The sequence below is a fragment of the Dromiciops gliroides genome, chromosome X, assembly GCF_019393635.1.
Source record: "Dromiciops gliroides isolate mDroGli1 chromosome X, mDroGli1.pri, whole genome shotgun sequence".
NCBI lineage: Eukaryota > Metazoa > Chordata > Mammalia > Microbiotheria > Microbiotheriidae > Dromiciops > Dromiciops gliroides.
This window is the reverse complement of record NC_057867.1, coordinates 66,082,817-66,105,353: the sequence shown is the minus strand read 5'-3', so window position 1 is coordinate 66,105,353 and position 22,537 is coordinate 66,082,817. Positions and strand designations below refer to the sequence as shown.

Below are 22,537 nucleotides of genomic sequence, written 5' to 3'. Positions count from 1 at the left end.
TCTGCCAGGGAGCTCAGAGTAGCAACTTTCTGACAAATGCTAGGATCAGAATGGAGGAGCTGGAAAGAACTTGAGAATAGCGAACTGCAGAGCAACGAGGGACCTGAGAACAAAAGGGAAGCTAGAACCACAAAGGTCACGACTAGAAGGAACCATAGAACAGAGCATGTCTGAGATGGACAGGGTCTCAGAACAGAATTAGACAGTGTTGAGGCTGTAGAGTAACTTCTAATAGAGAATATTGCAGCTAGAACACAAGCATTAGACAAAAGAAAATCAGAACTAAGAGAGCCCTTAGAACAGAGAATGTCAAAACTGAGAAGGACCTTAGAATGGAGATTGTCAGAGTCTATAGGAACATTAGACCTTAAGAATGTCAGAGCCTGGAGGCACCTTAGAACCAAGAATGCCACAGCTGAGAAAGCCCTTAAAACAGAGTTCACATCTGGGGGGAGTCCCAAAACAGAGAGTTCACATATGGGGGAGCCTTAAAACAGATTGTCACATATAGGAAAAATCTTGAGGCCAGGAGGGATCTTGAAACAGTGATGATGTCAGAGCAAGAAGGGACATTAGAACAGTGAATGGCAGGCGGGGATGGAAAAGGGTACTTAGAACAAAGAATTTCAGAGCTGGAAGGAGCCTTAATACAGAGAATGTTACAAAGAAGAGGGAACTTAGAACAAAGATTGGCTCTTCAGGCCAGGCCCTTAAAACAAAGGCTGTCAGAGCTAAGAACAGAGATGTAGGAGCAAGCAGGGGCCTTAGAACTGAGAATAAATATCAGAATTAAGAGAAACCTAGAATGGCAGACCTAGGAGAGGCCTGAGAATAAAGAGTGTAGGGGGCAGCTAGGTGGCACAGTGAACAGAGCACTGGCCTTGGATTCAGGAGGACCTAAGCTCAAATCTGGCCTTAGACACTTGACACCTACTAGCTGTGTGACCCTGGGCAAGTCACTTAACCCCAATTGCCTCACCAAAAAAACAAAAGAATGGAGAGTGTGGATGTCAGAGCTGGAGGGATTTTGGAATGGGGAATGTCAGATCTGGAGAAAAAACAGAGAACATCAGAAGTGAGAGGGAGGGGGCAGCAAGGTGGCACAGTGGATAGAGCACCGGCCCTGGATTCAGGAGGACCTGAGTTCAAATCTGGCCTTAGACACTTGACACTTACTAGCTGTGTGACCCTGGGCAAGTCACTTAACCCCCAATGACCTGCAAAAAAAAAAAAAAAGTGAGAGGGAGCTTAGAAGAAAGATTAGCACAGCTAGAGGGAACCCTAGTCATAGGCTGCCAGAACTGAGGACTTTAAGCTAGAGAACCGTTGGAGCTAGCAAGGACCATAGGGCAGGGGATGCTAAGCTTGAAGGGACCTAGCTACACAAGAATGGACGAGACCTTAGAACACAGGCTGCCACACCTGGGAGGGAGCTAAGAACATGCACTGTCAGAGCTGAGAGGGAGCTTAGAACAGAACACAGCTGGGATTGGGGCAGGGAGGAATACTTGAGGAAAGAAATGGCAGCTTTAATTAATACCAAATTAATGCTAACGGACTTATATTCTATAGGTTCAAGGAGGCAGCAGTGAGGAAGGGAAGCACACTAGGCATGAAAGACAGCCTAGGCAAAGTCCTGGAGGCAGGAAATGGAACTTCCTAACTGGTTAGGCCACTTCCTGCCTCTGACATGGGGGAGTACCTTAGGACAGAGGCTGTTAGAGCTGAAGAGCTTAGAACAGAAAACGGCACCAGAGGGACCTTGGAACAACATATGTCAAAGCTGGGAAGGAACTTTAGAAGGGAGGTCAAAACTGGGAGGGACCCTTAGGTCGTCAGATGATGTTTTAACCGGGAGGGACTTTGAAACAGTGGTCACAGCTAAGAGAGCTTTGGAACATAAGAGAGTTAATGCTGAGAGGGACTTGAACAAGGAACATCAGAGCTGAAAGGTCTGTTTGGACAAAGAATCTGTGATTGGGGGTGTGGGGCTTATAGCAGAAAGCGTCAGAGCAGGGTTACGCTACGCCTCAGAAATGAGAGGTCTTCGACAAGGGAAAAAATGAGAGCTAGGATGGGCCTTCAAGCGGAGAACAGCAGAGCCAAGAGTGACCTTAGATCAGAAAATGACCTGTCCTGGCTCAGAGACCTTAGAAAACACCCCATGGTCTCTCAGAACTCAGAGGACCTTAGAGCAGAGAATGTCACAGTCAACAAGCCTTTTATTAAGCACCTACTATGTGCCAGGCACTGCTGAGCTAAAGAGAAGTAAGGAACCTTCAAACACTGTCATAACCAAGAACTTCCCAAGAGACGATAGCAGACCTAGAAAGGTCACGGTGATGAAAAATGACAGTGCTCAGATGGGCTGTGAAACAGAGAATGGCAGAGCTGGGCAAAACCTTAGGGAATGAACTGTCAGAGATGAGGGGGACCACAGAAGTGTCTTAGCATAGAAAACGTCAGACCTGGGCAGGAGGGGCCTTAAAAAAACAAAATGTCACAGTTTGAAGAGACCTTAGAAAAAAGCCAGAACCAGCAGGCACCTCAGAACAGACGATGGCACATCTGGGGTAGAAACCTTAGAATATGGACTCTTACAAGGAAGAGCATTTCACATCTAGGACGGACCCCAGAGTAGCTCATTTCAGAGCTAAAAGGTACTCAGGAGCAGAGGAGGTCGGGGTTGGGAGGAGACCTAGAACAGAGACTGTCAGAGGGTTGCCTAATAAGAATGTTGAGTCTGGACAGGGGGTGGCTAGGTGGTGTAGTGGCTAGAGCACTGGCCCTGGAGTCAGGAGTACCCAAGTTCAAATCCGGCCTCAGACACTTAACACTTACTATCTGTGTGACCCTGGGCAAGTCACTTAACCCCAGTTGCCTCACTTTAAAAAAAAAAAGTCTGGACAGGCTCTAGAAAAAAAATCAGAAGCAGGAGTGGAAGTTAGAAGTGAGAATGTCACACCTGGGAGGGACCTTTGGTGATGAACTAGCCCAGCTTGGAGGCATATTAAAAACAGAATAGCTAGCTAGGAAACCTTAGAACTGGGAATGTTGGCACTTAAAGAGACCTTGGATCAAAGGATGAGCCATGGGAGGGGTCTTAGAACAGATATCACATCTTGGAGAAAATAGAACAGAACAATAAACCTTGAAGGGAACTTTATTGTTGTTGTTATTGAGTTGTGCCTGACTCTTGGTTACCACATTTGGGGGTTTTCTTGGCAGAGATATTGGAGTGGCTTGCCAATGCCTTCTCCAGTTCGTTTTGCAGAGGAGGAAACTGAGGCAAACAGGGTGAAGGGTCAGACAGATAATAAGTGTCTGAGGTCATATTTAGTGTCTGGTAGTCCTGACTCCAGGCCCAGAACTCTATCCACTGCAGTGCCACCTAGCTGTTCTTGAAGGGGACCTTAGGACAAACTATATCAAAGCTGGAAGGGGAAATAAAACAGAGAATGTCACATCTGGGGAGGGACCTTAGAACAGAAAACGTCAGCTGTGGAAGAACTGGGAAAACGTCAGAGCTGGCCTCAGATCACAGAATGCCAGGCCTGGTGAGTCCCTTAGAACTAGGAATGTAGTAGCTCTTAGGGAAAAATCCGAATTAAAAAGGCTCATTGACTGTGGACTTCTAAGGGCTGAGAGGGGCCTTAGAAGAGAGAATGTCAGAGTTTGAAAGGACCTTAGAAAAAAATATGTCAGAGCTGAGTGGAACCTTAGAGGGAATCAAAGATGAGAGAAAGCTTAAAAGAGAGGATGTCACGTTGGGGAGTTACTTTAGAACAGGGAATGTCAGAGCCTGAAGGGGCCCGAGATCAGAGACTGGCACATGCACAAGTGACTTTAGGACAGAGAATGGTGGACCTGGGGGTTCCCTTAGAAGAGAATGTTGAGGCTGAGGAACGTCTCAAGAGTATGCTGATAGAAAAGAGAAGAACTGAGCCTGTTGGGCCTAGGAGGAACCTAAGGAGAGGCAATGGCACAGCTAGGAGGGAAGGTTCACACTGGGACCAACCTTTGAACAGAGCATGACAGACCTGGACAGTACCTCAGAATGTGCAGTGTCAGCCATCAATGGGACTATCAGGACAGGGAAAGTCGGATCTAGTAGAAACCAGAGACTATAGAAGAGATCTTAAACCATGGGCTGTCGATTTGGATAGACTTTAAAACGGTGAAGACAGGGGTCAGGAATGCCCTAGACTGGAGAACGAGGCAGCTGGGTGGCTCGATGGATGGAGCACTGGGCCTACAGTGAGGAAACCCCAAGTTCAAAGCCAGCTGAGGTCACTTACTAGCTGTGTGACCTTGGGCAAATCACTTAAGCTCTGCCTTAATCCACTGGAGAAGGAAATGGCAAACGACTGTAGTATGTTTGCGGAGAAAACCCCATGGCCAGTATGTGCAGGCTATGGTCCCCGAAGTCCCACAGAGTCAAACACAACTGAACAGTACCAGAGAATATAGGAGCCAGGATAGACTAGGAGAAAATTGGAGCCAAGTGGACTTTAGAATAGAGAATGTCCTTCTATACATACTGTCAGAGGGAGGAGCAGAGAATATGGGCCTTGGATGGGTGATGTCAGAGCTGGCAGGGGTCCCATCTGCTAAGGACCTCTGTTTAAAAATCACTTCCCTTATAACCCCATGTAACGATGAGAATATTGAGACTATGTGCGGCAATTTCCCCATACATAAGTCACGTCAGAGCCAAGCCTCACTGCTCACCCAAGTATGTCTTCTTTTGTTCTCAGGCCCCCATCACCTCTCCTTTCTATGAGGCTGGCAGAGTTCAAGATCTGGAGATGCCCAGTGTTCAAAACGCCCCCACGGTGGAGTATGATTGGATCAAACCAAACCCCTGACGATCTGGAAATATCCCGCCCCATGCCTGATGTGCCAATTTTTCAGGGCTTTCCAAGCCTTTGTTTCATGTAGTGATTCCACTAGGCAGCTGGATGGCCACTGATCCAAGCCTATCCACTCTTGCCTCTTTCCCCTTTATTCCCACTTCCGTGCCCCCGATCAGTGAGGGCCTTAATGCAACACTGGGCTTCTTTCCATTTGCTCTGGCATGCCCACTGGGCTGCAGATGCCTTCCTCTTCAGAGCCCCCTCTTCCCCCCCATTGACCTGGGAAGCCCAGGAAGCCCCTCTATTGTGGTGTGTGCGGGGCATTCGAGTATGTATGCTGCATGCGCCTCTGTGTGTGTGTGCGTGTGTGCGTGTGAGAGAGAGAGCGCGCGCATTTACACATATGCAAAAGTACATGTGTGGGTACAGGCTGTGTACATAAACTGGCATTAAGGTGAATGGCTGATCACCAGAAGAACCAAGATTAACAACTAGGGCTGGAGCATTGCCTGGAGCCTCTGTCTAGACACAAGCTTCCCTGCCCCTGACCCCCACCCCACCAACTGGCTGAGCTCTTGAATGCAACCCTCAGACTAAGCAGGACCTTCCAATTTCTGAAAGACCTTCCCCTGCTGAAAAGGCTTATGGGGAAACCTCCCCCCCAGCCCATTTTCCCTCCTCAGCCCCAGGGCCTCAGTCTGAGTGTGGCCCAGCTCAAAGCCGCGCCCCACCCCCCAAAAGAAAGAGGGAGCACTCTTGCCATTCTGCAGCTGTTCAGCAGACAGATTTCAGCTCTATCCCACCACAGGCCCATGTCCCAGCTACAAAGGACCACAGACATCTTGTCCATACAGACACTACTCCCAACCTCCCATCAAAGCAGAGGAAACTGAGGCCTTGAAAGGAATGGATTTCCCTACCCAAGTCCCATGGCAGAGGCAGGATTTGAACCCAGGGTCTCAGACTCCCAGTCTGGTGTGCTTTCTGCTCCACCCTTGTTGGTACAGGAGCTAATAGATGAGACCAGAGCAGATTCAGGGCAACAGGTGTCAGATGCTCAACCCTTCCCCACCCAACACATTTCCTTCCTCCCCAACACGTTTCCCTGCACACACACACCCCATGTTTGTAGACTTCACAAGCAGGTTTAATATATGGGCCATGGGCTTTGAGGACAATTTTTCAATCTTAACCCTGTTCCTTTCCTAAGGAACAAGTTGCCTCGAGCTCCCACCATGCAAAGACTTAGGTTTATTCAGCAACCACACTGATAACTGAGCAGTAACACGCCAGTCCTTTCTTCCACCTTTTCAGAGCTTGGCTGGGAGCTCAGCTATCAGGATGGCTGGCTAGTTTCCATTGGTTGCCCTCTTTCCTTATAATCGGCCTCTCCCTGATCCTTGGTCCAGCGTGTTTAGCCTTTCCTGCTACCTTGGAGTACTGATGCATTTGGCTTCCCCAGAACAAAGAGAAGGCCAAAGCCTCCCAGACCAGCCTTGGAGGCCTGCATGGCTGTTGGATGGAGCTCCTGGAGCTGAGCTTCCAGAGCAAAGCTTCCAGAGGCTGGGCCCGGCTCCAGGGAAGCTCAGGACCAGGTGTTTTCGACCCACCCAGAGCCCTCTGGCCAAGGCAGCCTCAGGAGCAAAGTTGAACTGTTATAGGAGTGGCTCCATCTGTCTATTGTCAAGAGGTTAGGTTCCTGGTCCTTGTAAAAGCCAGAAGCCAAATGACTGCCTAGAAGACTGTGTCCCCCTCCAGGAACAGAGAGAAGGCTGTTTTCTCCCATCTCAGCAGATTCCCCACTTTCTTCTCCTACAGATTGGAAGCACAGGAGAGGAGGTGAATGAAGATCCACTAGTCCAACCTCCGTCACCTTAAAGGCCATGAGTAGGAGAAAGTGATGCAGGGAGGCAGCTGAGCTGGGATTTGAACCTGGCTCTTCCAGTTCCCAATCCATTGCCCTATCCTCCCATGCTGCCTTTTCTGCCAGTGGTTCTGATGAAGCATCTACTGTCTATAATCCCAGACTAGGTGATGTCCCCCATGCCTGGGCATTTATTAATATTTCCCTCCCAGAAGTCAAGGAATCCTAGGAGAGTAAGAGCCCAGTCAGCCCCTCACAATACTCTACTGGAGGGCTCCGAGAGGCCACAGCAGGCATGGTTTCATCCAGCATTCTTGGCACCTTGGTTCCACTGGTGTCCAACAAGCTAGAGGCCCTGCTGAGAAAGAGATAGTACATTTGCTTAGAATCCGAAACTGTACAGACTAGTTGAAAGCTGGGAGGAAGCTTAGTGATCATCTGGTTCAGTGGACCTGGAGTCCCTGAACTTGGTTTTTCGAGTATTTTGATGACTGCATTTCAGTACAGTTGGTTTCCTTTGTAATCCTACATATTTGATTTTGCACATCTAAGAATGATTTTGAGAAGGGCTCCACAACCTTCACCAGATTATCAGAGGGGCCCATGACACGACAAAGGTGAACAACCCAGCCTAGTCTAAGCCCACTAGAACAGGCCTGTCTTTATTATGGACTTCATACCACTCGGTGCTCCAGCCACTAGCCCTCATCTTTACCAGATGTGAAACCTAGCCTAAGGCTGAAAGGTGCTAGTCCTATCTTCTGTCCTCACCTCAGTCAGTCCAATACAGGCCTAGAATGAGAAGTTGGACCACCCCAGTATTACTCAATATCCTGTGATCACATGAGCCCTTAATGCCTTTCTCCTTTGTGGGGCAACAAGATGGGGAAGACTTGCTCAAATTTTTTTTTTTAAGCTAATGAAGGCTCAGAAAAGTGTCCATTTAGGCAAGGCTGGATCATTTGGGAACACAACTGTTAAGGACCCCCGCCATTCTGTCCTGGTGACAATCACCCCCTCTGTGCATTCCTGAACCTCAGCTTAAAGTGGAATCCAAAGCTCTAGGGCCATGGCTCAGCCCTGCCATTTCCTGGCTCTGAGAGTGGAGGCTGAGTCTCCCTTCCCTCACCCAGTAAATGAGGTTGGGCTAGATGAGCTCGGGGGTGGCTTTCAGCACATGATCCTAGGACTCAGGATCTCATGTGGTGGCATATCCATGTTTGCTCATGAACGCTCTGCCAGTCAGCATCCCAAATCAGATGATTAGAACCTTCCATGAGCCCGTTCTCTTTGAAAATTCATGGGCTCCATATGACCAATGGGAAAGAGCTGTTCGAAATCATCTAGCCCAGTGGCATCCATTACCAAACGAGGAACCAGGCAGAGAACATGAGCTGTCAGTTGCCTGATGTCCCACAGCTAAGAATTGGCAGAGCCAGGAATTGAACCTGGGTCTTCTGCCCCCAAGTCTAGGGCTCTTTCCAATTCTGTCTCAGTTGGCTTGGGAGGTGCAGTCCACTAACATTTCTTTCAACACAGCCTCAAAGAGTAGCCTTTTGCATGTGAATGAAGTGTAACATAGCAAGGAACAGGCACTTCCAAAAAGCGCAGTCAGTAACTGTTCGCTTCCCCACGAGGGCTGAGGCAGACTCCAGGGTGGTTCTACAAATAAGTTCACATGCACCTTCCCCGAGAAAGAGATGATGAATGTAAGGCCCAAGAAATGGGCTTTCTGTAGCAGACAGCAGGCAAGAAGAGACGGTATGGCTGAAATGCCTTTGGGAAACATCCCCTCTCACAAACCTCCTGCTGGTTAACCAAGCTGAGGGCCAGGGCAGAAGGCTCCTTCCTGCTCTTTCTCTGTAATGTGTTCAATGGACTAGAGAGAACTGCCCCTCTGAGCAAGGAAACCAAGTCCCCATTCGCTCAGCAATTGAGGTCAGCTTGCCAATTTGCTACTGATGCTCCTCTCCCCCAATTTCTTGTTTTCATCTGTGCCAATGAGACTGTATATGGTGCTCTGACTCTTGCTACCAAGCATTGATTCCAAAAGGCTGGCGATCTATTCCAGTGTATGCATCGGGTTGTCATTTCTTATAGCCAATACCATCGAGGGGCTTTAGCCCCCTTTCTGTCAGTTTCCACACATCCCATTAGATGGAATGGAACACAGTGTGGGGTTCGTGCACACCCAGGTATGTCACACTGATTCCACTTACAGAATCCTGTTCTTTCAAAGCTAGAAGAGACCTTTGAGATCACCAAGAGCAGCTCCCTTGTTTTACAGAGAAGGAAACTGAGACCCAGAGAGTGGAAATAGAAAGAGACTGCTATTCCACACAGTGGAGAGAATGTTGGACTTGGGAGCAGGAAAAGCTGAGTTTGAAAATCTGCCTCAAATATTTATCAGCTGTTTGACCTTGGACAAGTCATTTAACCTCAATCTGCCTCAATTGATTCATCTGCAAAAGAGGGATAGTAATAGCACCTATCTCCCAAGGTGGTTGTGCCAATCAAATGACAACATATGTACGGTGTTTTGTCATAAAAATGCTAGTTATTGATTATTATTATTGTCCACCCTCACACAACTAGCAAGCTCCATGCTTGCCTCTAGAACCCCAAAGTTCCACTAGTTTCTCTTCTTGCTTTCAGAATGAACAAAGTTTAGAAATCGTTTCAACTTGGGCCCTTAGTCTGAATTAAGGTTATTTAGAAGTTGAAATGGCCATGTTCTGGCCAGAGAGAGATTGTGCATTCAGAATCTGTAGGCTGGCACACAAGTGAGGGGCAGAGACAGACAGGTGGAGCTGCCTACCAAGCCTGGGTTCAAATCCTAGATTCTTAACATACTTAGCCTCTTGGTGTCCCCACGTTACAAAAAAGGTGCTGACTTCCATTGGTAGGGGAAGCTTCTTCCTCTGGGATGTCCACGTACCAGTGCAGACCTGGCCCCTCTCCCTCTGTACCCACATGGATGAGAAAACATTATGTGTTCCTATTTGTCCGTTTTATAAACACCAAAATAATTTTTTAGATCCATGTAGGTTGGCTGCCTCCCCCACCCCCCAAAATTCCATAAGGGTTTATCTCTTTAGCAGGTTTAAAATCTAATTGGAATCTGCAGTACCACTGAAAGTGACTTGTTTTCTCCTTGGCTCACAAAGAGGGGCCCTTTCCTCCCATAGCAGACAATCCTGAAAAATCTGAAGGTTTTTAACAAACCTAGCTTTGAGGTGGAGGGGAAGGACCCTTCACCCCTAAGAAACGTTACCAACCTAACCAATTTGGCCCATTAGCATAGACACACACCCAGCTGCAGAAAGTCTGGCCTGGTCTAAAAGAAGTCCCACTGTGGCAAATGAGAACTGGAATGAAAGTAGAAAATAATCTAAGGATTGGCCCGAGGACAGCAAACGCTGTTGGTAACGATGGTGACTGAGAGCTATGGATGCATTGGTCCAAAATGAAGGGACTCTCTGGAGGGGTGGGGGTGGGAGAATTAAAGAAGAGAACCAGAGCCAACACAGAGTTGCCATTTAACCCCTTAGCCTGTGACTTCCCCCAAACTCAGACCGAATGAAGTTTTAATGAAGAAAACCACAGATTTGGTCTCTAGGATTCTCCTGTTAGCTAAGTGGCCCAGAGAGGTGACTTCAGATCTCTGCTTCTGGGCCTGGTTATTTTCAAACGAGAATCACCTGGCGTGTGTGCCATTGCTAAGCAACCCAGTTGTTTCAAGTACTGTCCTTTCTCACAGACTCTTGGAGCTTTCTACTTTTTACCTGCCTCAAGTATTTGGGGAAAATTAACTTTCACTAAAATAATTGGGACCTAGCATAAACCTTGCATCATTAGAAGGCTCTCAAGAGGAGCTGATAATAGCTAACTATGGTACTGAAATAACACTTTAAGATCTGCAAAATGCTTTACAACAAAAATATTATCTCATTTGATCCTCAACTCTGGGGGAGACAGGTGCTATCATTATGTCCCATTTTATAGATGAGGAAACTGAGGCAGACAGAGGGTAAGCGACTTCCCCAGTTCACACAGCTAGTAACTGTCTGAGACTGGATGTGAACTCAGGTCTTCCTGTCCCCAGATCTAGCTCTCCATGCACACTGGTGCCACCTCACTGCAGCTGATACTGCAGCATTCCCATTAGCAAGACTGAAGACGGATCCTGGGTATTCTTTCTGGTGCCAGCTAACACAGCTCTCACTGTACTAAACTTTCCACATTACTGATAATCATTGCCATCAGCTATGCCCTCTCTGTAGTCAGCGGCAGCATGGCAAAAGCTGGAGAGAAATGAGAAGGGCAATCCCTCTCTTCAATTTGTCTTCCTTGTATCCCAGCATCATCCAATCAAATGCTTATCTGCCCCTGTGAACAGCAGACCAGGGCTCAGAGTTTCCAAGGCATATTACAAATAGAGCATGTTATCCAAGTTATCACTCTTTTCAGAACATCTTGTTTACCATTTGGCTAAGTATTGACATGGACACCGCTTAGGACAATTGGTGTGGACTCCACAGGCACCTCTGTGGTCTCCAAAATGGGGGACCAAGTGCTTCTGAAAGCAAAGCAACCCAGACAGCTGTTGGAGTGTTTAGTTCATGTTAGTGATATTTTAGTGATGTTGACACTGGTTTTTAAATATTAAAAAAATGGATTCTTGTGAAAATTTCTGCATAAAGCATTACATTCATTGTTTTCTCGTCAAGCCCTCCCCATTCATTGGTTATTGGATGCTATGTGCATAAGGCTTTAATGGTATCATTACTAAGTTCATAAGTTGCAGTACTGTACGTGCAATATCTCAGCGTCATTTTCTATTGTGTTTGGATTTGTTTCTTCTGTAGGCAATGTACAGAGTTTCTATACTCTTGGGCAGTTCACTGCATTAAAAAAGAATCTGGTTTTGACTAAACTGTTCAAAGTTTGTTGAGTTCAGAGGCACATGGATCTCAAGCTAGAAGGGACCTCAGGGGCCATAGAGGGGAGCCCTGCGTAAAATAAGGGGGTGGACAGGGCTTCTTAAACTTTCTCCACTCGTCACTCCTTTTCACCTGAGAAATTTTTACATGATCCCAGGTATAGAGGTATATAAAATGGATACACATAACCTTTTGCTGTTGCCAACATTTTCGCGATCCCCGCATTCAGTTACGTGACCCCATATGGGGTCATGATCCACAGTTTAAGAAACTAGGGATTAGATTGCCCCAGGGTAGCAAGCCCTTAAATCATTCCCAGAGTTACTCAGGCAGAAGGTACTGGAGGCTGAAGGCAGACTCAGGTCCTTGGACCTGCCAGGATTATGCAAACCTGAGCAATCCTCCCACAGCTGAAGAGTTCAACACATTTGGTGGCGAGGCTCCAGCTGCAGAAAGAGAGGTGGGATTTCTCTAGCCAAGTTGTAAGAGGGGAGGGGCAGGAGAGGACCCTGTCAGTAGTTCCCACCTCCCTTGGGCCTTTCCAAGTCACAGAAGGGACCTCAGGGACCATCTAGTCCCATTGCCTCATTTCATGGGAGGAAACAAGTCCAAGAAGATGAGCTTCAATTGAGTTTGGACATTAAGTGCCTACTTTGTGCCTGGGCATTTGGGCAGTGGTCTCCAAACGGAGAATCTCAGACTCTCCCAATGATAATTAATTTGTCAGCAACACAACCACACTAGCCTCCTCCATTCCCTGCTCCTGCCCTCCCACCCCCCACTGCCAACCTCCCCATCCCTTATCTTCCGGATCCCCTTGTAGTGGCTGCAGGTACCCCAAAGGGAAAGCAAGCTGAGGATGAGGGGCCCCTGCTCCCCAGGTCAGTGAGTAATATGCACATCCCTCCACTGGATGGCTTCCAGTTTGCATCCCAAATCTCATTACACTCTCATTCTCCCCAAACCTCTTGCCTATCTATCTCTTTTGTGGAGACCTATCATCCCTCTTTCCGGGATCCCAATACCTCTTTATGTTTGACTCCTCACTCAGCTGGAACTGTTCTCAAAGTTGCCAAATACAATGGCCTCTCTTTCCTCTTCATCCTTCTTGACCTCTATAATGTTGATGACTTTCACTTTCTGGATACTCACTCTCTCCTCTCTGGGTTGATGAAGACAATGGAAATGTGTCAACTATAAAAACTCATCTGCACACTTTAAAAACTTTGTATTTTCTAACCTGTTCATATATCTTCCAAATGAAGAATTTCACTGAGTTTCAAATCCATTCATTATTGATACAAAATATTTCTAAATTCTGTGATTATATCAATAAGACATATAATTATAAAAAACAGGAATCCCTTTCCGTTTATAATTGACAAACATAAAGAAAGATTGAAATTTACTAACTGAACTTCAAGAGAAACTTTTGCATAACTGGTGGATGGGACTGCAAAATGAGCATCATAATTTAGTAAGCACAGCCTATGACATACTTCTAATGGGATCCACGTAGCTTTCTGAGTTCCCTTTTTCAGCTGTGGCAGCCACTCAAATCAAATACTGAAATAAAGTGAACTTAGGACCAGTCCTTCGGATCCCTGCATCACAGTGGTATGCCAAGGCATTCCAAAGTAATGAAGCATATTCAATCCCACTGCTTTCACCAAAAATATCATCATTAATATTTTTAGTGAGAAAAGGTTTTCTGCACCATTCATAAAGATTTTCAAACTATCATTTCATCTTTATCTCATCCTTTTCAAATTGCTACTTTCTGTGTAAGATTTATAATGTACATAATTACTAGTACAGTAGCACAGACATCATTTATAAATGAATAAATATTTACTTATGGGGTGGGTGCTCAAAGATCTTTTACTAATAGGTATTATGTGTGATCAAAAGAGTTTGGCCAAGATGGCAGGTCATCATCTACTTGAAATGCATTTTCATATACGTGTAACCTTCAAAAAGCACTGGCGCTGACACTCTAGGAATTCACTTGTACCAATACAACAAGGCCACAACAAAGAGTTAAAGCATCAGCTTGAAGCAGCACTGGCCTTGCTATATAACCCTGAGGGTTTCCATCTCCCCTGAAGTGGCCTAGAATAAACCAAGCTCCTGAATGTGTCCGAGTACAGAAGTGACAGTCAGTTATGATAACTGACATGGGGACTTTGACACACATTCTTATTGCTCCCCAAGGTACATTCTGTGAGGTATGTATGCACAGGTGGTAACCCCATTTTACAGATAAGCAAAACTAAGGCACACAAAGATGAACAGCATAGGAGAACAGGGCTTTGCCCCGGGTCTTCCAATTCCAAATCCCATGTTCTTTTCCCACATCCCAACTGCCTCCTTAAGAAGATGAAAGCCAAAAAAAAAAAAAAAAAAAAAAAAAAGAAGATGAAAGCCAGATTGGCAGTGTATACCCTGCCATCAGAGGCATCACCTATCAAGGGACTTCTACCTTTCAGCTAAAGAATCAGTGTGGCACAAGCGGAGAAGCAATGAATTTGGAGTCAAAGGTTCGAATACAGGCTCTGCTGCTTTCTACCTGTGTGACTGGGAGCAAGTTCCTTCCCCTCTCTGGGCCATCTGTAAAATGAAAAGTGACAAACCAGAAGAAGATGAGCACTCACACTGTGCACCAGCTCTCAAGCCCCTCCCTGCTCCCACTCTACCCGTCAGTTCCTCCCTCCCAGTCAGCCACTGCTGACATTTCTCTCAGCAGCTCAGTTCTACTGGAGATTAAGTCTTCCACTTCAGAAAAGCAGCAGGTCACACCTCAGCCTGTGTTCCCACAAATCCCTAATGAGTCCAGCAACCAGCCAACCACCACTGTTAGAATTGGGGTTTTTTAATATCAATGCAAAATAGGATACAGGTTTTTCCAAGCTTTTGTTTCAAAAATGATTCCTCTCCATTTTGGAAACCAAAATAGCAACACCCGCAAATTATTGGGATTATACAAAACATGACCTTCTTTTGTCCCATTTGGGCACGTCTACAGTGGACAAAACTTGCCAATGACTTTTCCAAATCATAGTCTTTGGGTAAAAACCATCAATATGAAATCACATCATTTTAATTGACTTATTGGCCAGAAGACCAAGCAAGAACCCATTCTGCCTGCCACCACCCCCTCCCCCACCCCACTCACACTGAACCATCATTTCCTTTCTCTGCATTGATGGTATTTAAGTGTACTTAGCCCTCCTGTGTGGCCATTCTAACTTCCCTGGGGTGGTCAGTGGGGCCACTGCTACAGCCCAGTTGCCAAAATAGTTCCTTTTTTTCCTTCACTGCCCAGTCAGCCCCTCACTGTTTGGGAAGTGAGCCACAAAAAAAATAATGGACCAGCTGAAAAGTGAAGCGCGCATTCTAGGGCCGACATCTTGGGTCTCCCAGCAGAGTATGGATGGGAAAGAACATGAGGAATTCCAGCGGCATTAACTTTTGTTTGAGTCACAAGTAAGAGCCAAAACTGGGAATGTGGAAAATAGAGGAAAGTGGAGAGTAGGCTTAACATGCGTACACATGCATGAGTACACACACACACACACACACACACACACACCACACACCACACACCCCCAGACCCCCTCCCTCTCAGGGGAGCAGAAAGCAAACAGAACACAATGCAACTCCCCAGTGGGCCTTGGATAACTGACTCTTTTTGGGTTTATTTGCAACTACAAGAAACCTCAGAGCAGGGCAGTTCAGAAACTAGAGAATAAATTAATTCACTGAAGAGTCCAGTAATTTGCATAAGCACATTATTAAAATTCCCATCAATTCTAAGAGCTGAGTGTCCCTCATTATTGCACTTGATTCCAACAGTCAAGAAATAACCAAATTCAATGAAGAGACTGCCAATATTTCCCGTTTGGCCTAGAACAAGAAATCCATTTAAATAGTCCCTCCGCCTCACTGCCTCATTCTATTCCCCAACCAAAAGAGAACAACAAGAGGAAACTCAGCGCGCTCTTATAATATTGTACAGTTTTCCTCGAACTTAGTCTGTTCCAAAATACTTCTGTCCAAAATGTGTTGGTGCAACAGGATGGACCTCTGTGGTTAAAATGGTGATGTCTGGGAACTCCTGGATGATCGACGTGGCACCTTGAGAAAAGGAAGAAGGAAAAAGGAAAAGCAGTATTATGCCAAGACTGGATGGTTTGGTTGCTTTGAGGGCAGAGTAGTGGGCTAGCAGAGAATGGAGAATAGCAATGTTACACTGACACTCACTCACTGGCTACATCAGTATCCTTATCTGTAAAATGGGGTTAATGCTTGCCCCAATGACAGTATTTCCAGTGCTTGGAATCAAATGAAGCCTAGAGTCGTCAGAACTATCTCATGGTCACCTACTTCCTCCTAAGAGGGAACTGACTTTCTGAGGTCATTGTGCCTGCTTTGAGAGGGGAGCTCTCCTCCACCATATGCCCAGAGGCCTGCAAGCCAGAAGTACACCCTCCCTCCCCTCCAACTAACCACTACCATCAACCAACTGTCCTTATGTCTCCCTTTTAGGGGGACTTCAAGGTAATGCCTCCCCGTCTTCAGATTAGTTTTAAGCCCTGCTGCTCACATTTACAGAGCCCTCTGCACTTTCTTTTTGACTAAGGTGTTCCTCACTGCCCTGCTCCATGCCTCATCATGCCCTAGAGATGAGTTTAGGCAACTTCTGGTAGGGTCTGCCAGGCTAGAAAAGCTTCCAGATCAGGCCCAACAATAGACTAGCAAACCAGGCAACTGGCCAGAGGTTCATCTCCAGAACACCCGCAGAGGCAAAGGGACAACAGAGGTAACGGCAATGCTGATGGAAGCACAGACATCCTGACAGTTAGATCAGCTTGCAAAGAGCTTTGCCCCCAACCCTCTGAGGCAAGCACTAGAAAGTAGGATACTCCCCAATGGACACTCAAGAGAGACTACCAAACAGGAGACCTGGGATGGAACCCTCAGCCTTTTGATTCCAAATCCAGAGCCCTTTCCACAACGCTTGGCTGAATCACAGGTTGCTACAGCAGAATCTAGCTCTATGTTTCCAAGTCCTATTTCCTCTGGTGGCTGGGCAGCCAGCACAGTTATTTTAAACACACCCACTGGGGACAGACTTAACAAGGAAGCAAATAAAGCCAGGGCTTTCCGTAAGAAAAGCTGAGCAGATGCACATTTCCCCGTTCTGTACCTCATCTGGAGTCCCAGCCATTGGCCAAGTCAGGACTTACCATGAGGAGTAGAAAAGAGACTGAGGACGATGATGACACTGGGTTGAACACCATGTTCTATAAGGACTTTTACAGCCTCGATGACAGTATTTCCAGTGCCTGCAATAAAATGAAACACAAGGCCATTAAAATTCTTTTATGGTCACCTAATTCCTCTTAAGAAGTCTCTGCAGTGGGGCAGCTGGGTGGTGCAGTGGATAGAACACTGGCCCTGGAGTCAGGAGTACCTGAGTTCAAATCCGGCCTCAGACACTTAACACTTACTAGCTGTGTGACCCTGGGCAAGTCACTTAACCCCAATTGCCTCACCAAAACAAAAACAGAAACAAAAAACAAACAAACAAAAAGAAGTCTCTGCAGCTCCCTGATGTAGGCCATAGGCAAAACTACATTGGAGGGGATCTATCCTATAAGTGATGGGAGATAGATGTATAAATATAGATAAAGATAGATGATATATACTATATATACATACATATATATACTATATGACTTCAGAATCTCACACCCAAAGCCTCCCTTCAGAAGCCCACTGGCCCATGTTGGGAGCGACATGAGTGTGAAGATCAGAAAAACTAGGGGATCATAAAGATGACCAACAAAGAGAAATCTTTGAGAAACTCCCAGCTGCCTTCACTGGACTGGAGAACTGACACACTGCAATGTTCTCTGCATTCTATTTCTTTTGCCTAATCATATCCCATGCCTCAGTGTGTCCATTTAAAGTCAGAAAATCCCTCTGGAGCTAAGGAAATTTGACTACTGTATATTCTGATACCAAGCAAAGAATTCACACATGAATCACCCGTGTTAACTCAGAAGCCCCAAGAGCAAGTGCTGGAACACTTTTGCCTGGAGGGTTACCTGGTTGGAAGTCAGGCACCAAAATGAGCCCTCCCTCACCAAAGGTTCCAGGACACACTGAGCAAGCACTCACTTAGAATTGGATACATCAGCAGGACTTTCCTCCGGTAAATGTCTGGGGGGAACTTGGCATAATAGACTTTGGCTCTTTGGGTCTCCTCATCACTCTGGATCAGAATCTTCCCAATGCGGATTGAGCGGCAGCAGTCCCGCAATCCCTGCTCCATAGCCTCCCCTAGGGGCAGAGATGGGGAAAAACAAGATGAAGTGGAGAAAGCGCCACTGCAGGCCATGGTTTCAGAAGGGACACCACCAAGAAGATGGCAATACTTCGAGGTCCTCCGCCATTGTCTGAGAAGTCTCCCAGTGCCTTGCCCAGAGCAGGAGCTCCAATAAGGTAAGATCAGCATTGTAGAAGGTTTGAAAATGGGGTCCTTTGGTTACAGGGGTATCCTATTAAAGCTGTCTGTGTTGCAGAAAGAAGAGGGGCAGCTAGATGGCGCAGTGGTAAAGCACCGGCCCTGGATACAGGAGTACCTGGGTTCAAATCCGGCTTCAGACACTTGACACTTACTAGCTGTGTGACCCTGGGCAAGTCACTTAACCCTCACTGCCCTGCAAAAAAAAAGAAAAAGAAAGAAAGAAAGAAAGAAGGATCTGAGTTCACTGTCTATCTCTGACCAATACCTCGTGTGGGGATCTGGCCAGGACACTTACCTCATGATGCCTCAGTTGCTGATTCTCTAAGATGAAGGCAATAAACCTTGCCCTCACTGAGGGATCAGGAGGTTTAAAAGTGCTATAAAAAGAGCCTAGTGCCAGCCACTGTGCTTCTGGGGTTAGCTAGCCTGGCAGACAAAGCCCTGTGTTCTCTTAGCTCATGATCTTCTGTGATGTTCATAACATTTTTTCTTCCCATTATTTTAAATAAGATGCTTAAATCAGCCAAACCCGGCACTTCATCTATGTGACAATGTCCTTTTCATTAAGGTTAAGAATGAAGGATTCTTGGGAAGGGAATGGGTGTTAGAGACCAAAGCTGATTGGCTCTTGAAACACAATGTCATAAAGACTCAGTGCAGCAATGAATTAATTTAGTGCCGAAAAGGCTTTTCCAGCACACAGCGCAGAAGGAGCATCTGGCAGTTGGGTCAGGTTATTGGTGTTGGGGTGGGGTTTGGGGCGGGAAGGGGGGGCAGAGGGAAGGAAAGAGGTTACCACCACCAACCATCACCTCAGCCTGGGAGCCAAAAATCATTTTGGAAGTAAAATTTTTCCAAATCAAGGAGGCGACAACAAACTACAGACTGATGAAACCAATGCCCTGCCCAGGCTCTTAGTGGTGGGCACAGAATGTTTGTTGAATGACTAACGCCTGACAAGCCTTTCTCTCACAGCTGCACCAACTCAAAGATTGTCCAGAGACTAGTGGATACATAAATGCCACCTTCAGTTACCAAGGCCAGGGCTTAGAACCAGGGGGAGCACTGACACCTCAGAAATCAGCAGTCACTACCTGACTGTTTTGTTCATTGCCCCGACTTAAGAAAATGGTAAGAATGCTCATTTAACTTAAAGGTGTGTTTGTGTATACATTTCCCCCACCCCCAAAACCTGCTTGTTAAACATTTACGAGCATACCCCCATATTGCTCCATCAGCCTTGCTTGAGCTCAGCAGGAGGGCAGTAGAAGGCCCAGGGAATGAAGTCATCAGCAGACCAGAGGCCTGGGGACTGGAGGCCAAGGACGCCAACAACAACATCTGGCATTTCTATAGCACTTGGATACTGGTAACGTGCTTTCCGTCCATTACCTCATTTGGGTCCCATAAGATTCCTGCCTTTGTGAAAACTGCTCAGATGTCCTCTAGGCCATTCTTGTTAATAAAAACCACGGGGAAATTTACAAACATCCATCAGTTCTCAGGGTTCCTCCCCACCCTTGGGGAAGAAGGGGTGTGATCATAGCTCTCAGGACTAATTACAGGCACAGGACTTGCTGGTCCTGGGGAGGGAGCACTTAACTACAAATGCAACATCGACAAGCCCAGCAAGGGGGAAATACAGTTATTGCCAAGGAAGTGGTTTTGCCTATATGGTCACCGAATCATTTCAATGTTGAAAAAGACCCAACAAGTCATCCAGCACAGCCGTCGCCTGCATGGGTTTGTTCCCTACAATCAAACAAAGGAGCCACCTTTTCTTTAGTCTGGAGTCTGCACCATCTCCCTCCACTGCAGTCCCCCACCCCAGCATCCTCCCATCCTCCCCTGCTCCTCTTTTAACGCAACCTTGCACATGCAGACAGGCCCCTGGGGAAGAGACTGCCTCTAAAATTAGCCAAGCTCGGCAACATGCCGGCCAGAACTGCAGAGGCACCAGGAGAGGAGGGGAGCTAGGGCAGGCAACGGAGAGAAGGAAGCTGGAGCTCAGATAGGATGCAATTAGAGCAGGCAAACAGGACCCCTGGAGGTGGAGTACTGTACATGGGAGGGGGGACCAAACGACAGATAGACTCACCACTTCTCATTATGCTGACCCCACAATTCCCCTTCTCAAATTTCACTCCTTCGTACTTATATCCTGTTACAAAAGAAAGGGGGCGGGGGAGAGAGAATGTTATCTTTCAGTGTTGAAGCAGATACTTCTTTGAGAAGGTCCCTCTGGTTTAGGGACAAAAAGATGAGCAGTAGCCTTCTCCAGACACGATTTGTCCGCAGAAGGCATTTAATCGACATCTGCTTTAGGTAGTAAGAGCAATACCTAAGAGAATGACAGAGGCCACATGGAAACCTTGTTTTCCATCCTAGAAGCCTACAATCTGAAATGTCTCCATCCCACTGGGAGGACCTTTCTGGTGGCTTCATGGCAGGCCCTGGCTGGCCTGAGATCTATACCCCACAAGGGCACAGCCAAGTATTAAAGCCTGTTTATGATGACACTTTTATATGAGGTACAATAAATCCCTCGGGAGTTCATCAAATAGGGATCAGATTTCTTCTCATAGTAACATGGCTGGACTTGGAATCTGGAAGACCTAGGTTCAAATCCCACCTCTACCTGTGTAAGCAAGTCACGACTTCTGTGAGCCTCAGTTTTCTCATCTGTAAATGGGAATAATGATAATACCCATAAGTATTTAGCTCAAATAGTGATAGAAGGCTCATCAAGGAACAAAGGACAGAAATGTCCACTGTCAATATTAGAATGTGAGGAAAATGCCTGTTTTCTCCCCAAAGTGAATTAAATGGAAGACCACTGCCCTCCATTCCATCCTCTGGAAAAGGCTGTAGAGCATCCCTTCTTCTCATTCCCCTGACCCCCCCACCTCCTGCCAAGGTGAATGACGGCAGCAGCCTTCTGCAAGACAGCTCCCTTTGCTGACCTCTCAGTTCCAAAGAGGATACCAGCTCATTTACCAGTCTCTCCTGGCCATCACCGCCTTGAAAAGATGTCTAGACTGCTGTTGACAATGAGAGTTTGTACTCTGAAAGCACCTGAAGACTCACAAAGTATTGCCCTGCGAAGTGATAGCCAGACAGGTCTGCTGCCCCTGCTGAGGCAGGCCTCTGCCATGCACACCAAGCTGCCTCTCCAATATTTCGGGTTACAAAGCATTCCATACACAGATCTCGTGGACAGCATCACCACAACCCTGCCCTGCAGTCAGCGAGGATTAGTCTCTGTTAGACAGACAAGGAAACTGAGGCCCAGGAAGAATAAGTGATGACCTTGCCTTGCACCAGTGCTGTCAGACTCAAACAGAAACAGAAGGATCTGCAGCTGCAGAATGGCTTAGAAAACCCCAAACTAGTATTAGCTCTGTTCCATTCGATTCTGATTTATTTCTCTCCCTATTTCCCCATTACATTTAATCTGCTTTGGCCACCCTCAGGAATAGCATGGCAAGAGTGTTCTGGGCCTCTGTCCTAGACTTCACAGTAAACAGCAGACCCAGCATGGAAACCTCCACTTGCCAGGGCAGTGCCTAACACTGCTGCCACACCTACTTCCAAGATCAACAATCAGAATAATGGCTAGCATTAAACAGGGTCTGAAGGTGTGCAGGGCACTTTAGTTTCCTGTGGGATCTTGGGGGCTTGCTGCCCAATCTTCAGGAGACGAGCCAGGGTAAACAGCTTCTCAGAACCACCTGGAGCCCGAAATTGCTAAATCATTATTTTCAAAAATGAAGGGGGGGGGGGGGACCTAGGCACCTTTTCAGCTGCTCACCATTTCCATTGTTTTGTCTAATTATCATTCGTCTACCTAATGCATTCAATTGAATGGTGAGCCAGTCTTTCCCATTTACCAGGCAGTAGCTTGCCCACCAAGGTGCAGTTCTTAGCCTCATCCCCACGGGCCATCAGGGAGACAACACCTGCCTAGTGAAGGATATTTATTAACCTTTAACTTGGACTGACAAGCAAACCATTAAGAAAAAGTCATGGCGCTAAATGTCTCACAGAGTTCATTAAGACGCTAAAGAGACCAGCTCCAGAGAGATGCCTAATTGTGCACATTGATTTTGTTCAGACTGCTTCCTTTCCTGTCCTACCCCGGCCTCCCACCTTGGGATAGGAAGTAGTGCCCCGATTACCTGTTGGAGTGGTCACTGTGCACTCCTTATATGGTAGCTGATTCAATCCCTCCTCCACAACAAGTCTGATCTGTAGAACAGAAGAAAGCATTATTTAAGACTTCATGAAGGGAAGTACCATCTGCCACATACCCGTCACCTCTGGTATGCTGGTCCCATGG

At 46.7% G+C, this 22,537-nt stretch overlaps 2 protein-coding genes across 4 annotated transcripts in view; one reads left to right on the top strand and one right to left on the bottom strand.

Annotated features, from left to right (window-relative positions):
* ZDHHC15 (zinc finger DHHC-type palmitoyltransferase 15) overlaps positions 1 to 22,537 on the top strand; it is an 88,975-nt gene that overhangs the window by 65,562 nt on the left and 876 nt on the right. For 2 of the 3 annotated variants that reach the window (XM_043973807.1, XM_043973806.1), the window contains one exon: positions 4,758 to 10,871. The exons of the other annotated variant lie outside the window; for it this stretch is intronic. In XM_043973807.1, coding sequence (XP_043829742.1) covers positions 4,758 to 4,783 — 26 coding nt within the window. In that variant the 3' untranslated portion in view covers positions 4,784 to 10,871. Of the gene's footprint in view, positions 1 to 4,757; positions 10,872 to 22,537 lie in introns of those variants that run through there. 3 annotated transcript variants of the gene reach the window in all.
* Positions 14,520 to 22,537, bottom strand: part of UPRT (uracil phosphoribosyltransferase homolog) — a 33,779-nt gene continuing 25,761 nt past the window's right edge. Inside the window, exons 3-7 of the mRNA XM_043973810.1 lie at positions 22,377 to 22,446; positions 20,297 to 20,359; positions 17,850 to 18,011; positions 16,913 to 17,011; positions 14,520 to 15,800 (exon numbers count right to left, since the gene is read on the bottom strand). Of these exons, the coding sequence (XP_043829745.1) occupies positions 15,694 to 15,800; positions 16,913 to 17,011; positions 17,850 to 18,011; positions 20,297 to 20,359; positions 22,377 to 22,446 (501 nt within the window). The 3' untranslated portion in view covers positions 14,520 to 15,693. The remainder of the gene's footprint in view (positions 15,801 to 16,912; positions 17,012 to 17,849; positions 18,012 to 20,296; positions 20,360 to 22,376; positions 22,447 to 22,537) is intronic.